The 16,322-nt window shown below is 47.9% G+C and overlaps 1 protein-coding gene across 1 annotated transcript in view; it reads left to right on the plus strand.

Annotated features, from left to right (window-relative positions):
* The window catches only part of CLPB (ClpB family mitochondrial disaggregase), a 69,712-nt gene that overhangs the window by 20,863 nt on the left and 32,527 nt on the right, over nt 1-16,322 (plus strand). The window contains exons 5-6 of the mRNA XM_070943044.1: nt 687-815; nt 13,539-13,636. Of these exons, the coding sequence (XP_070799145.1) occupies nt 687-815; nt 13,539-13,636 (227 nt within the window). The remainder of the gene's footprint in view (nt 1-686; nt 816-13,538; nt 13,637-16,322) is intronic.

Below are 16,322 nucleotides of genomic sequence, written 5' to 3' on the forward strand. Positions count from 1 at the left end.
AGGAGAATGACTCAAAGTCGGTCCGGTTAAATTGGCAGGTTCATCCTTTGTTGGGCATCTGGAAGCTCCTCTTTTGGTCTGGGCAGAATTGTTTCCATACGGATAGAAGAGGAGCTTTGTAGATCAGGTTTGAACCGTGGGGTCCTTGGTGCTCTCTGAGCTTGATGGTTTTCTTGCAGATGTTTCATGACCCAACTGGAGAACATCATCAGTTCTGGGGGTGGGGGGGAGGTTGCAGAGAGAGAGTGGAGAAGGAAGAAGAAGAGGATGGTGAGAGTCCTTAGTGCTCTCTGAGCTTGGCTGGTTTCTTGCAGACATTTCATGACCCAACTAGGGAACATCATCAGAGCTAGAAGGAAGAAGGGTTTGCAGAGAGGGAAGGGGAGGAGGAGGAGGAGGAGGAAGAAGAGGAGGAGGATGGTGAGAGTCCTTAGTGGTCTCTGAGCTTAGCTGGTTTCTTGCACACATTTCATGACCCAACTAGGGAATATCATCAGTGCTAGTAAGGAATGGGATTTGCTCTTGGATTATATACTAGTGGCTTGCCCTGTCAGTGTTGGTGGAAGTGGTCTTGGTGGTCCCTTAATTGCACATCACACACACACACACACACAAAATGAAGCAGCCTTTTTTTGCTAGAGAGCATTGCTTTGTCCCTAACTGACTTTCTCCCACCGCCCCTGCAGTGCTGGTCACCCGGGAAGACGACTTCAACAACCGCTTGAACAACCGGGCCAGTTTCAAGGGCTGCACGGCGTTGCATTACGGGGTGCTGGCGGACGACTACACCACCGTCAAGTTGCTCCTGGAAGGAGGTAAGGGGGCCACTCACGGGGGTGGAGGAGGGGAGCTGGGCTTTCTCTTCCCTTCTGGACCTTCTCCAGGTGGTCTCCCTCCCTGTGGGGTTAGAAAGACGTAGGCCAAGGCTGGAGACGAGGCTTACTGCCAATTGTGGAGGGTGGTTTTGGGGTGAAAAGAGAAGGAAAGGAAGAAACTGTCCAGAGATGGGGGTGCTGAGTCCTTTGGCCTCTGTGTTTTCTCTCTGAATTTGTCCCCATTTACAGGTAGTCCTTGGCTTACGACCAAAGTTGAGCCCGAAATGCCTGTTGCTAAATGAGACATTTGTTAAGTGAATTTTGCCCCATTTTACGACCTTGCTTGCCATGGTTGTTAAGTGAATCACTGCAGTTCTTAAACTAGTAACACAGTTCTTAAGTGAATCTGGCTTCCCCATTGACTTGGCTGGTCAGTAGGTCGCAAAAGGGGATCACGTGACCCCAGAACCCTGCAACCGTCATAAATATGAGTCAGTGGCCAAGCGTCCGGACTTCGATCATGTGACCATGGAGATGCTGGAACGGTCGTAAGTGTGAAAACGGTCATAAGTCACTTTTTTCAGTGCGGTTGTAATTTTGAACAGTCACTAAGTGAAATGTTGTAAGTCGAGGACTACCTATACTTTGCTTCCTTCTGTCACTTTAGAAGGGGCTCACTTAAAACAGAGAAGCGTCTTTCCTTGCAGAGGAAAGTACTATTTAGTGTGTAGCTTTCCAGATTCTTCTTATTCCTCAGCATTCAACCGATTTTACTACAGGTTTTCCCTAAAATTGTTTCCGTCAAATGTGTGACGAAATGGGGTTGAGGGGTACCCCCCGGACCGTGAACCAGCTCATGAGTAAACACACTGAGACTGAAATGATTCTGACAGAGGCGTCTTGTGTAAAAATACAATTTACTTTAAAACATTTAAAAGGCACTATGTCTTTAAGAAAACACATTAAAAACAAAGTCTTATCTGGGTATGTGAAGCAAGGCTATCTCCCTAGATCCCTCTCCACAATACCGAAACAGTTCACAAAAGAATAAAGCTAGCATGAAGGTAAGCAGCTTCGGCGTCGATACATCATCAAGGCCATCATAATGGGAGCAGCACGAGCTTCACAGCTGAAAGTCACCTGAAGTAAAAACAGTTCAAACAGCAAACATTGCTTGAAGCTTGTGGGAGGAAGAAGGTCCAGCAACAGCAGTCCCGATGATAGCTTGCGTGCTACAAAACAGCAAAAGGCAAGCATCTGTGGGAGTCTCTCTGCAGCGGCGTCTGGAGTCCTTATCTGCATTCTTCTCCCATCTGCGGCATTGCACCAAGCTTCCTGCAGGAGTCTAGGCCCGAGTAGCAAGCAAAAGGTCCTTGCTTATATAGGGAGTTAACCTGCAATTAACTAGGGCGGGGAAGGCTTGCAGGTAATTGCCAACAGTAGATGGCTTGATTAAAACCATACTGTTTGTGAGTAGGCAGATAGCCACAGCAATCCTGGAAACACTCGTGACAAAATGTGTTGACTGACAGATGCCCAGCCCATATTTGGAGGAAAGTCAAGTTAGGAAGCCAAGAAGAGCCAGAAGGTTATCAAAGATTGCTGGTTGGTGCGGATGACTCCTAAGTCAGGAGTTTCCAACCTTGGCAACTTTTAAGATTTGTAGACTTCAACTCCCAGAATCCCCCAGCCAGCCAGGAATTCTGGGAGTTGGAAGTCCAAAAGTCTTCATGTTGCCAAGGTTGGGACCCCCCTCCCCTGCTCTAAGGTATATGAAGAATTGCCACGACTCATACAAAGCGGCCTACACTGCAGGACTGGCCAGCAAAACTCCTGCTTGTGAGCTAAGCTGGCAGTTACAAGGGACAGGTCCTTTTTGGTGCCAGAAAGTATTCCATGAACATCAGCACCTAATCCTGACTAGCAAATCCCAGCTTGTGGCCTTCTGGATATTCCTAAAATTCCATTCCTGGCGTCTCTCCCCTTCCCATCCCGTTTCCCTTCGCCTGTCATTAAGCAACGTATCATGTAACATGATGCATTAAGCTTATATGATGATCTCCCTGCCATTCTGTGGTGGTTGTGATGACTTTTGTGCTTACACTTGCTTGTGTATTGTTCTTGGCCGTTTGAGCTCTTAAATTTTGCGGAGGGTTTGTCTTGACTCTCAAAGGAAGAAGCTACGCCAGGGCTAGCCCAATCGTAGCGGAGGGCACGCATTCCTGGGACTTTGTCCCGAGACCAAAGCTTCAGGCCTCCCCCCCACCCCTTTTGCTTATCGCCTCCTCCAACAGCCTGCAGCCCCTCTGTGGAGAATGCCACTTGCACTCTGACACCCGAGAGGCGGGCACTTCCTCCCTGCCTTGGGCAAACAGCCTCCCCCCACTCTCCTTTCTCCAGCCCCCTCACCTGCCTTTTCACAGGGTGCCCTCTGGTTCCTGAGCTGGCTGCTCTGCCCTCGGGGCCAAAGCCATTAACTCCCCCCCCCCCCCGCCAGCTCCCTGCTTAAACCCGGGGCCCCCTTTCCTCCCTCTTCCTGGCTGGAGGCAACCTCCCCGTCACCCTTCACCCTGCTGGCAGCCTTTGGGCTGAATCACTTGACCCTTCCTTGTGGTCAGTCTGTGTGTGCCCAGCAGACCGCGAGAGGCAAGCCCCTTCTCGCTCAAACCCCTCAGTCTCCTGACCCCAACTGACACACACCCAGGGAAGGCAAGCGTCCGCCCTGCCTGGCCAGGCCTTCCATCCTCAATCGATCCAGAGGTTTTGTCTCCCTTTGATGGAGAAAAGAGGGCCTACAGACCTCCCCCCCCCCCTCTTTGCAGCGGAGTTTGCTATTATCACGCCCACCCACTCGCCCGCCTGCCTGCCTTTTGAAGCAAGACGGTTATTATTACGGGGATTTCCATGGTTGGGAATGGAAAGTTTTGTCACCCTTCTGGCTCTGGGGCATTTGGGGGAAATGGAAGGCACCCTAAGAGGACGGAGAAGGCGCCCCAACGTCACGGAGCCAAGCCACCACGGCTGGACGGGTCGGGGCAGGATCGATGCGCAGCCCGAGGCCAGGAGCATGGGCAGCTTTTGACCCCTTGGCAGAGGGGCTGTGTTTGCCTTTCTGGGTCAGCACACTGTGGGTAGTGGCGGTGGTGCAGCATTATTACTGCTACGCCTGGTCACACAATCTACCAGATGTCTAGGCTGGATTTGGCCAAGGAACTGGGGTAGGCAGAAGTTGGTGTTGGAAGTTGGTGTTGAAAGTATCCAGAATAACAGCATAAAGAGTTGGAAGGGACCATGGAGGACTTCTAGTCAAGCAGGAGACCCCTGCCCTAGACCATTCCAGATAAGTGGGCATCCAACCTCTTCTTAAAGACCTCCAGTGATGGAGCCCCCACAACCTCTGGAAGCAACCTGTTCCATTAAGCTGTTGATTACTTGTTCTAACTGCTAGGGCGTTGGTTATTCCACATGTTTTGGTCCTCTCCTGCATTAGTTTCCATCTGTTGCTTCTTGTCCTGCCTTCGGGGGCTTTGGAGAAGAGACTAGAATAACAAGAGTTGGAAGGGATCTTGTAGGTCATCATATCATTGCAAGATGCCAGCTTCTGTTTCTAGTCAAACTGCCTTTTGCAGTTGACCGATGGCAGATTTGTCACTACTGATGGTGTTCAGGTGGGGCTCCAGATGTTTTGGGATTGCACCCAAGATGGCTGTTGTTATTATGGTTGCCTAGTCAGCCTGATGTTTAGACTGGATTTGGCATTTTTAATCTAGCTGACAAGGTTTTTCCAAGGATCTGGGATAGACAGGTGCTTTCATTTGATGGGTGCTAAACATCGTCGCAGGATGAAAACTGTTCCGAGTAAAACTGCCTTTTGCAATCGACCAGCGGTGATTTTTGTCAATGCTGGTGGTATTCAAATAGTGTTCAAGTAAAATAATCATTATTACATTATTATTATTATTATTATTATTTATTTATTTATTTATTTATTTATTTATTTATTTATTTATTTATTTAATTTGTATACCGCCCTTCTCCCAGAAGGGACTCAGGGCGGTGAACAGCCAAAATTAAAAACATACAAATGCAAAAGTTAAGATAATTAAAAGAATTAAATCATTGGCTACCCAAATTTAAAACCCCATATTATTATTATTATTATTATTATTTACTAAATTTATATGCTACCCATCTCCCTGTCCAGCAGCTCTGGGTGGCTTGCAGCCTCTTAAAACCACAGTGTAAAACAGTGAGAGCATTAAAAACTTTTAAAATATTCAGCATTAAAATTAAAACATTAAAAGTACCCTGCCCAATGCTCTGTTGCCGTTGCATTTGGAGATGATGTCTTTCTTTAGCTCTCTTTCTTTATTCAACTTTAGCTCACTATAAGCATCAACTGATTATAACCCCAGCATCAATCAATCAGAATAGAGCTGGAAGGAACCTTGGAGGTCTTCTAGTCCAACCCCCTGCACCATTTCAGACGAGTGACTGTCCAGTCCCTTCCTGAAAAAGAACTCTTCTTTGTCCTCACCGTTAAGAAGTTTCTGCTTAATTCCAGGTTGCTCCTCTCCTATGCAGCAAGACAAATTCCTCTATTCTATTCTATTCTATTCTATTCTATTCTATTCTATTCTATTCTATTCTATTCTATTCTATTCCATTCCATTCCATTCCATTCCATTCCATTCCATTCCATTCCATTCCATTCCATTCTATTCTCCTTGGTGAGTTTCCACCCATTGCTTCTCCTCCTGCCTGCGGGTGCTTTGGAGAATAGGTTGAGCCCCCTCTTCTTTGGGGCAGCCCCTCAAATATTGGAAGGCTGCTATCATGTCCCCCCTGGTCCTTTCCTCTAGAGTAGCCAAACCCAAATCCTGCAACCGTTCTTCATATGTTTTAGCCTCCAGGCCTTTAATCATCTTACCATATTTCCCTGAAAATAAGACCCTGTCTTATATTTTTCTGAACCCTGAAATAAGCGCTTGGCCTTATTGTCATGCGCTCAAAAGCCCGATTGGGCTTATTATCAGGGGATGCCTTATTTTGGGGGAAACAGGGTAGTTGCTCTTCTTCGCACTTTTTCCAAAGTCTCAACCTCTTTTTTGTACTGTGGTGACCAAAACTGGTTGCTGGATTCCAGCTGTGGCCTTACTAAGGCTTTACAAAGCGGTACTCATACTTCATGTGATTTTGATTCTATGCCTCTGTTTAGACAACCCAGGATTTTTATTAGCTTTTTTGGCTGCTTCCCCACATGGCTGGCTCACGTTTAAGTGACAAATGCTGAGGTTATAATATAATATAGTGTAATATCGTACAGTATTAAAATCATACAATATAATATAATATTTAATAATATAAGTAGTACTTATATTTAATGATGTAAGTAATCCTCTTACAACAGTTCATTTCGTGACCGTTTGAAGTCACAACGGCACTGAAAAAAGTGACTTATGTCTTTTTTCACACTTACGACCGTTGCAGCATCCCCAGGGTGGCAACTGACTCATATTTATGACGGTCCCAGGGTCACGGGAGCCCCTTTGGCGTCAAGGGGGAAGCCAGGTTCATATTAACTGCAGCAGTGCACTTAACAACCGTGGCCAGAAAGTTCGTAAAAATGGGGCATAACTCACTTAACCACTGTCTTGCTTAGCGACGGAAATTTGCTCGTAAGTGGAGGACTTCCTGCGATATTAGGAAGGAGGGTTCCTTCAAAGCCCCCGGAGCTTTGGTGATGGGGCTGAGGTCCTAATAGGATCCAGACACCCCGGAGATTTCTTTGGGGTCCCGTCTATGGGCTGCTTGCTATTTTCAGTCCCAATTCCTGGCTCCAGGAAGGGTGGCGTGGCAGGCCTGGGCCTCAGTTGGTAGCCAGGACCCCCACTTGCATCTAAGCCTGTTTGTGGGGAGGGGAGGCTGTTGACTTAGTCGTGGCCGAAGAGAAGGACACAAAGGGAGTCCGGCCTTCGGCCCCCAAGAAGGACGCCAGCTACAAAAGAAGCCCACACACGGAGCGCCTCCTTCGGCTGGATTTATTTGTTTATATATCAAGCTTCTTAACTGGCCATCTCCCTCACAGAGGGGCTCCGGGAGGCGTTCGGTTTAATGAATATCAGAAAACATTAAAAAGCCAATAATTGAAGATTAATTTTTTTTAAAAAAAAACCCTAGAACAGCATTGCCAAGATGGAACGATCCAAGATGGGAAGACTAGGAGTTGTTCATGGGGGGCAGGGGGGGTTTCCTCATGGGGCCATGGCAATGGGGTCACTTAACAACCATAATAAAAAAGGTCATAAAATGAGGTATTTAAAACACAGTAAATGACCCCACAGTCGTCCTCCACCTCCTCTACTCCACAAACCCTATTCCCTCGTAGCACTGATGATGTTCCTTAGTTGGGTCATGAAACGTCTGCCAGAAAACAACCCAGCTCAGAGAGCTCCAAGGGCCCCACAGTCCTCCTCAAGTCCCACTTCCTTCTAGCACTGATGACGTTACATAGTTGGGTCATGAAATGTCTGCAAGAAAACAACCAAGCTCAGAGAGCGCTAGACACCACACAGTCCTCCTCCTCCGCTCCACGCACCTGTCTCCCATGTAACACTGATGATGTTACCTAGTAGGGTCGTGAAACATTTGTAAGTAAACAACCCAGCTCAGAGAGCATCAAGGACTCCACAGTCCAACACAAGCTACAAATATTTCCCTTTAATCCTGGTTTATGCACATGCAGACTGAGGCTACGTTTATCTACATTGTGTTCCATTATAAGGTATTTTGTTTCATTTCTGGCTTAACCCAGTGCACGGACCCAGCTTTCGATCTTCCTGCACAATGAATTCAGAGGGGTGATTTCTTAAGATTTGGGCTGGGAGCAGGACATCTCCCGTGCCCTTTGGAGAATTTCCAGCAGGAGTCCCAGAAGATGCAGGGGTCACCCCCATGGAGCTCCTTCAGGAGGGAGGGTGGGGCACCCACGAAGGGGCTGCAGCTGAGGGCAGCCCGCCTTCCCCACGCCGTGCCCCGAATCCTCCCTCCCTCCCGTTCAACATTTGCCAGAGAATGTGATAAATTCCATATTGATTCCTTTGGTCACACTGTAAATTTTGCAAAAGATGATTAAATAGCTCAATCGTCTCTGCCGGTGCCAAGGCTCAATATTTTGCAGGCCGGCTGTATCGACCTCTCCTGCCTGCGAAGGCCGCCAGCTCCAACCCAGAAGCCCCAGATCGGCAATTAAACTCCAATGAGACCAGGATGTAAAAGCCAATCAGCTTTGGCATGCCGACACGGGCAGCGCCATCCGTGCCTGGCCGGTCCACAGGTTTATGTCGGTGTCGAAGCTTTTAAGAATAGTTTCCCCACAACTCAGCCTTTCCAAACTACTTTCTACCAATAACAGCCGTGTGTAAGGCATTAAATGGCAAAGTCGGGTGAGCAGTGCGTGTGTGCGGAGGCACGCTGGGCAGGGATCAGCAAAAGTCAGCTGCGTGGCTTGCCAATCGGCTTCCGGGTCCAAGGCAAGATGTTGGTCCTTGACTTACGACCACAATGGAGCCTAAAAATTCCTGTTGTTAAGTGAGCTTTGCCCCATTTTACGGCCTTTCTCACCCTGTTCGTTAGATGAATCACTGCGGTCGTTATCTTAGTAACCTGGCTGTTAAGCGAATCCGTCTTCCCCACTGACTTTGCTTGTCGGAAGGTCGCCAAAGGGGATTGCTTGACCCTGTCTGGAATTTGATCCCATGGCCACGGGGATGCCACCAGAGTCGTAAGAGGAGAAAACGGTCAGGGGTCACTTTTCAGTGCCCTTGGGATTTTGAATGGTCACTGAATGGACTGTTGTAAATGGAGGACTCCCTGTGCTTTAGAAGCCCCATACGGCGTGGGTCCAGGAGCTCTCCCAGACTTCTCTATATCGCTCCAGAGCGCTTTGCAAGACTCTCTATGTATAATAAAATAAAGTTTTTAAAAAATAGACACCTGGTTTCTCTACTCTCCCCACAATAGAGGGAAAGCCTGTAGATGGATCGGTTGGAAGCTCACCTGGGATCTTCTCTCTCTCTCACACACACACCCCACTCCGTTCCTGCAGTGATGAGATTTATTTATTTATTTATTTATTTATTCCTATTTCTATGCCGCCCACTCTCCAAGGACTCTGGGCGGCTTACAACAAAGACAGTATACTAGATAGCACATTGTCCCCAACAATCTGGGTCCTCATTTTACCCACCTCGGAAGGATGGAAGGCTGAGCCAACCTTGAGCCGGTGAGATTTGATCCGCTGATCTGCTGAACTAGCAGTCTGCTGAAGTAGCTGCACTACTGCACCCTAACCACTGCGCCACCTCGGCTCAAGATTCCCTAATTGGGTCATCAAATGTCTGCAAGAAAAACCACCAAGCTCGGAGAGCACCAAGGACCCCCTCCCCCTCCTCCTCCTCCTCCTCCTCCTCCTCCTCCCTTTCTCCTTCTACACAAATCCCCCTACCCCTCCTAGCACTGATGATGTTCCCTAGTTGGGTAATGTAAACGTCTGCCAGAAAACAAAGAGCACCAAGGACCCCACAGTCCTCCTCCTCTTCCTCCTCCTCTCTTGCCAACCCCTCTCCCTCCTAGCACTGATGATGTTCCCTAGTTGGGTGATGTAAACGTCTGCCAGGGAACCACCCAGCTCAGAGAGGCCAACCTTCTCTTGCTTAGCACAACAGTTCCAGAGAGAAGATGGAGAGCCTGGTCCTTGTGTGGCCTGTTTTGGGGCGGTTGAGGCGTCGCCCCTTTGGAGACCAGGCACCCATGGACACCCGAGGAGCTTTCACCCCTCATCTCAGTCGCAGGCCGCTGCCTGTTGTGGTGGGCCCCTAAGTGAGAAAAGGCTCACTTCGCTCTTGGCAAGCAGAGCAGAGGGTTCCTCTCCTCCTTCTCCCTGTCTTTCTTCCTTTCTTCCTTCCTCTGCTTTCCAAAGCCACCTGCTTTTGAAGTGTTTGTGCCGCCCCCATATTGGAAGTGCGTTTATTTTACCGGAAAGAAGGGCGATCATGTTAATTCAATCACGGCCAGGCTCTGGAGGACAGGAGTCTCTTCCTATTACTTTAACTAGCCATGTAGAGCAATAAGGATGTCGGGACTTGTCAGGGATGACGGCTGATGACACCGCGTCATCTCCTCCTATCGCTCCCAGCGCCGCTCCCTCCCGGCAAAGCCCGGCTGCTTTGGCGCTGGGAACGCCTCTGGGAGTCGGTGGCCCTAGACAGCTCACGCCTACCTACCTGCGTGTGTCAGCGCAGACGTGCAAGCTCACCCTGCCCTTGTGAGTGAGTGGCTGCTAGACTCCAAAGGGTTGTGGCCCTTCGGAATCTGATGAATACAACTCTGGCCTTAGACCTGTAGGTTTGTTTGTTCATGTATTTTATTAGATTTCTATCCCGCCTTGATTGCATTTATATTTCTAAGGAATTTCATTTCTTTCACGAGCACGGAGGGAGGCGTGGTTGCCTTTTAAGGTCATGAAATTGGAAAGTCCAGCATCTGATTCCCACCTCAGGCTGAAAGGGGGATCGGACACCCATCAGTCTTGACTAATTCTGCACGTTTATATCCATCCATCCATCCATCCATCCATCTATCTATCTATCTAGCCATCCAGCCATCCAGTCATCCATATCTATCTATCATCTATTCCATCTTTATTATTTGTTTAAATAACTCAAGGCAGTAAAGAGCCCTGGTGGCACAGCAGACTAAAGCACTGTTATTAACATCAGTTGCCTGCAATTACTGCAAGTTCAAATCTCGCCAGGCTCAAGGTTGACTCAGCCTTCCATCCTTTCTAAGGTAGGTGAAATGAGGACCCAGTTTGTGGGGGCAATAAATTGACTTTGTATAAATAACAAAAGGATGAAGGCTATTGCTTAGCGCATTGTAAGCCGCCCTGAGTCTCCAGAGAAGGACGGCATATAAATTAAAGCAAAAAAAAAAAGTACTACTTCCTTCACCTATTTTCTCCGTAACAACAACCCTGTGAGGTGGATTGGTTTGAGAGAGGGACTGGGCCTAAATCACCCAGCTGGCTTTCATGCCTAAGGCAGGACTAGAACTCACCACCCCCTGGTGATTGACCCAAAGTCACCCAGCCGGCTTGCATGCCTGAGGCGGGACTAGAACCTGTTTTATGAGGCTTTTCAGCTACATATTCCAAGAAACCAGAGATTTTGGAGGGAAAGAAACATTTCATTGGAATGTCGGAAACATTGCCGGAGTACAGGCAGTAAAATGTGCTGAAAGTGGGAAATGCTGCATAGAAAATGTTGAACCTGGAAATTTTTTCCAACCCTCTTCTTCTGTTTTCTTTTGGACAATCAGTGGAACAGAAGTTGCCTCCAGAAGTTGTGAATGCTCCAACACTGGAAGTTTTTAAGAAGAGGTTGGACAACCATTTGTCTGAAGTGGTATAGGGTTCTCAGCCTGAGCAGGGGGTTGGACTAGAAGACCTCCTAGGTCCCTTCCAACTCTGTCATTCATTCTTTTGCCACTGAAATCAGAACGGGTGTTCTGGAGAGGCTGCATTCAATGTTGCTTTACTACACTTATGTGTCCTGTACACACACACACACACACAGATAGACAGACACCCATGTGTATGTTCATTTAGGAGGTTGACAGCCAAACACCAGGGAAGACCCCCCCACACCTCACCCACCAGTGGGCTTCTCCTTCTCCTTCCCGCTTGGCACCCCCCACTCACCCCTCGCTGTGGTGTTATTAACTAAGCCTCCTCCCAGCAGGTTCCCCCCCCGCCCATCCATAATCCCTTCCCCGAGCCCCTCTATTGACAGCGATCCGGAATCTGGAGGAATCCAAGACAAATGATGAAGAGGATGGAGTTAATAAAATTTGAAAAATTGAGAACTGTCGCTCTGCTAAACTTTTTTCAATACCTCTGACGGAAACATATTTCCCCAATGAGTGACCTTCGGCAGCTGCTCGGGCTTTGCTTTGCTGCACCGATGCTGGGGGTGAACCAGCCTGCTATTTATCAAATATTATAAGTCAGGGCCCACTCGTACCGGCCAAGATTTGGGGAGGGGGCCTCCCAATGCCCCGCAGAGCCCCCAGGCGTTGCCCAGGTGTTGATTCTCGGCCGAAGACAGCTAGTGGGAGGTGACAAATGACATCCCGTTCCGATTCCCAAAGGTTGGAGCCCTATCAGCAGGCGTGGGCCTGGCTATATCCAGGAGAGGCACTTGCTGCTTGGGAGGGGGAAGGACAGCTGCCCCCCCCCTCCCGCTACAGAAGGGGGCCGGGGTCAGGCCACGCCTCTTAGGACAGCCAGCAGCCCCCTCTGCGCCCGGCTAGCAAGTGTCCTGCCACCAAGTTATTTATGAAAGCATAATATTTTATTGCCGTGGGTATCGGAGGTAGAGATCGACCGGCAGAGTCTGGTGGGTCTATCAATTATTGCAGCAATTAGTCAAGTCGTCAAAGCCATTAACAGGGGAATTAGACCAATATTGGTGAGCCGTTATTAATAGATTGACGGCAGGAGGAAGTCCTGATGTTCTCTGAAGATGAGGCAAAAGGTAGCCTCCAGGCTGGCTGCCTCCAGGGACCCCCCTCCAAAAAAACTTTTCTCCTCTTCCTTGGAGACCCCGGCCATTGCCTCGTCACAAAAGAGCTGCTGCGTTCTGTCTCTTGAAAAGGTTATTGAGCGGCCTGCCCTGGCCGCCCATAGAGAATGTCACCTGTTCGGATGGTCTCTCTGGGAGGCGATGAGGTCCCACCACCGGAATGACTCTGCGTCGGAAGTTTATGGAACGCATTTTTCATTCCGTAAGCAAATATAGACAGGAGGATCTTGGAAAGGGCTAATTTTGGTCTCTCGGCCCGCCTTCTTTCGTGTCGGTGTCTCGGGCTCGCACTGGGCTTCAGGGGAGAAGCAGGCAGGGACCCCTTTCAGGGAAGGGCTGTGATGTGCACCCCTTCTTTATGCAAAAACATGGCACCCCCAAGGTACCTGTTGCTCATCTCTGTACCTTTCTGGATTGTGATGGAGGGAAATTGCCCTCCCCTTTCTTCCTGGAATAGAATAAGAGAGTTGGAAGGGACCTGGGAGGTCTTCTAGTCCAGCCCCCTGCTCAAGCAGGAGACCCTATCGCATTCTAGACAAATGGCTGTCCAGTCTCTTCTTAAAAACCTCCAGGGTTGGAGCCCCCACAGCTTCTGGAGGCACGTCGTTCTCATTCCCTCTTCTATCCTTTCTCCGCCTCCTCCTCTTCTCCCTGCAAATCCCACTTTCTTCTAGCACTGATGATGTTCCCTAGTTGGGTCATGAAACATTTGCAAAAACAACAACCCAGCCCAGAGACCCCCAAGAACCCCGCAATTCCACCCTGAGCTACAGATACTCTGCTCCATTCTTTTGATGCTGCCTCCTCTGGCCTTCATACGTGTTCCACGGTCCTTCCCTCTTTCCAGCCTTGGTCATCCCACGGATGAAGATCGAGGCCATAACCCAGAGGTCTTCAAACTTGGCAGCTTTAAGACTTTTGGGCTTCAACTCCCAGAGTTCTCCAGCCAGCACAGCTGGCTGGAGAATTCTGGGAGTTGAAGTCCACAAGTCTTAAAGCTGCCTAATTTGAAGACCTCTGCCATAATCAGAGGGTCTTGGAAGTCCCTCCCAGATGTTGAGTTGCGTTTCTTTCTTTTCAGGTGCCAACCCCCTGCAGAGAAATGAAATGGGGCACACACCCTTGGATTACGCCCGCGAGGGAGAAGTCATGAAACTCTTGAAAAGTTCAGCCACAAAGGTGAGGAATGGGGGATTCATTTTCAGTGGGCTCTCTCTCTCTCTCTCTCTCTAGCTCAGAAGCACAAGTCAAACGTTTCCCTTAATTATTTGACTGGACAGTCAGAAGGGTGCTTGCCAAGTGTTTGGGCAACCCCAAATTAAAAATTAAATGGTATATATATTAATACGCTAGAAGTTAGTCATACAGTTCAAAATGGGTCTTTGGAGGTTGTAGAAGTGAAAGCAGGGTTCCCCTGGACAAGTGAACGTAAAACATACAGGAGGGTTAGCAGTTTAATTGGCCCTGGGTATGTGGGTGGCAGAATCCTGATCAAAATAGCACAAGAGGTAAAAAGATTGGGGAAGAGCAGTGTGACGTTATGCTGGCCAGGGAGGGTAACAGAGCAGAGGTTTGCTCTTGAGTAGCACACCAAGAAAGACTGTTTCTTAATATGTTTCTTAATTTAAAGAAAACATGCGATAGAGTGAATCAAATGGAATACTTTGTGCAAAGTATCAGATAGAAAAGCTGGTTGCTCAATGCAACCAGCAATAAGAGAGAGAGAAATTGATTGATTGTGGTATTTATATGCTTACATTACCTTCCATGTAAAGTCAATAAGAATGACCACTTAAAAACATTTTCGCTGCCGAATCTCCCTGTGATGAAAGGCGAGCCTGTGGGATGGAGATGCTTAGAAATAACTCACTATTGAGCAGCGAGTAAGTTAAAAATGCCCCATTGTTTGTTAAGTGTATGGATAAATTTATAAGGAATGCTTGCGGTGACAGTAAAGGCAGGTTGCTTCGAGACATAGACGTACGTGTGTTTTATTTATTTTTATTTATTACATTTATGTGACCGACTGTAGCAAATGTGCAACTATTTTTGTATGTAAATGATGATCCCATGTTCCAAACACAAGCTTGAAGGCACCCAAAAATGTTAGGTAAATTGTAAGATGCGGTCAGAAGTACAGATTTGAGAATTAATACATCAAAACCAAGTACGGCAGAAAAAAATGAATGGTAAATTGTACTATAAATGTACAATTATACTATAAATTATACTATAAATGGTGGATAATTAGATCAAATAGATCAATCAATCAATCAAACAGAATAGAGCTGGAAGGGGCCTTGGAGGTCATCTAGTCCAACCCCCCATTCAAGCAGGAGACCCACAATTGAGCCAAAAAATTATGTTGCTAAGCGAGATAGTTGTTAAGTGAGCTCTGGGTTGGGAAGGAGGCAGATTATAGAAGTCCATTCTGTAGCTTTTGGGAAGTGAATTCAGGAATATAGGCCGTTCTCTGTATTCCCCCCGCCCCTCAGTCTGGTGTCTTTCTTGCTCAAAAGGTTTTTTTACTAATTTGTGACACCTTTGAGGTGACTGAGAAGGAACACACATTTTATGCTGATACCCCAACTAGAGCCTTCTGGACTTCCACGCTTCCTTTATGTTGACACTCTACCAAAGACCTGAACCCGAAGGCGTTCCAGCTGTTATAGGTATGACTAGACCTGCTCTTCCTCTTGGTCTCTCCGATCAAAAACCAGTTCTGGAGACCTCACTTAAAAAAAATATTGGTAAGATGGAGCAAATCCAGAGACGGGCAGTGAAAATGGCGCAACGTTTGAGGGGCAAAACGTATCAGGAGAGATTGGAGGAGCTGAATAGGCAGAGCCTGGAAGACAGAAGAGAAAATGGGGAAGGGGGTTGAAACCTTGAATGGCCCTGACCTGATGTAATCTCCTTATCATAAGACCAGGGGTGAAATCCAACAGGTTCTGACAGGTTCTGGAGAACCGGTAGCGGAAATTTTGAGTAGTTCGGAGACTACCACTACCACTAGTAAAAAAAAATTGGATTTCACCACTGCCTAAGACCCATCAAAAGACTCACAAGTGACTCACAGCTGACCCACTACAAGACCTTCACTTGTCACACCGACATCTGAAGCCCGTATCAGCAGAAGAATACCGACAATGACACCCCCTAAACTCGGCTGAAGATGTTACTCGGCTGAAGTGAGTAGGCTTCTAGAAGGCAGCGTTTTCAATAGGAAGCAGAAACCAAGCCGCCCCCCCCCCCCCCGGCATCCCCTCCAACTGACAGAAGGGAAGCTCAAGGATCAGGTTACAAAGGATGAGTCCTGGAAGCCACTTCCAGCAGAGGCAGTGGGTCAGCCGTCATCAGTAAGTAACTGGGTTTAAACATGCTTGGGAACACAGGTCCACCCATGGACAAAAAAAGAAAAAGAAAACAAAAACAAAAGAGCAGACTTGATGGATCAGTAGGTGGTTTTTTTTTTTTCTGCCATCAGTTTCCCATGTTTCTGTATTTCTGAAATAATGCCTTATTTTGGAATCTGCGCCATCTCTGTATGCTGGTGAAGGTGATCTCCAATTGCTTTTCTCGTTGTCGTCTCCATACATACGATGGAGGTGATCAACCCAAGGGTGATGTTGACTGCAAAATCCAGAGGCCATCGGTTTTGGGGGAGGGAAAGGAGGACAAGCTAAAGCCGTCACCATTTTAATTTGGGTAAAAGCAACATCGGGTGTTGGCGTCTTCTATCTCTGCGAGGAGGAGAAGAAGAAGAAGAAGAGAGAAAAACAATGTCTTGCTAGGTTGGATGAGTCCCCGGGGTCTCCTCCTGAAAGTCAAAGCTCTTCATTACTTAAAAGATGGTTAGAAGAGA

This window comes from Pituophis catenifer, unplaced genomic scaffold (genome assembly GCF_029215685.1).
Source record: "Pituophis catenifer annectens isolate HBS135680 unplaced genomic scaffold, rPitCat1.0.hap2 SCAF_4, whole genome shotgun sequence".
In the NCBI taxonomy this organism is placed as follows: domain Eukaryota; kingdom Metazoa; phylum Chordata; class Lepidosauria; order Squamata; family Colubridae; genus Pituophis; species Pituophis catenifer.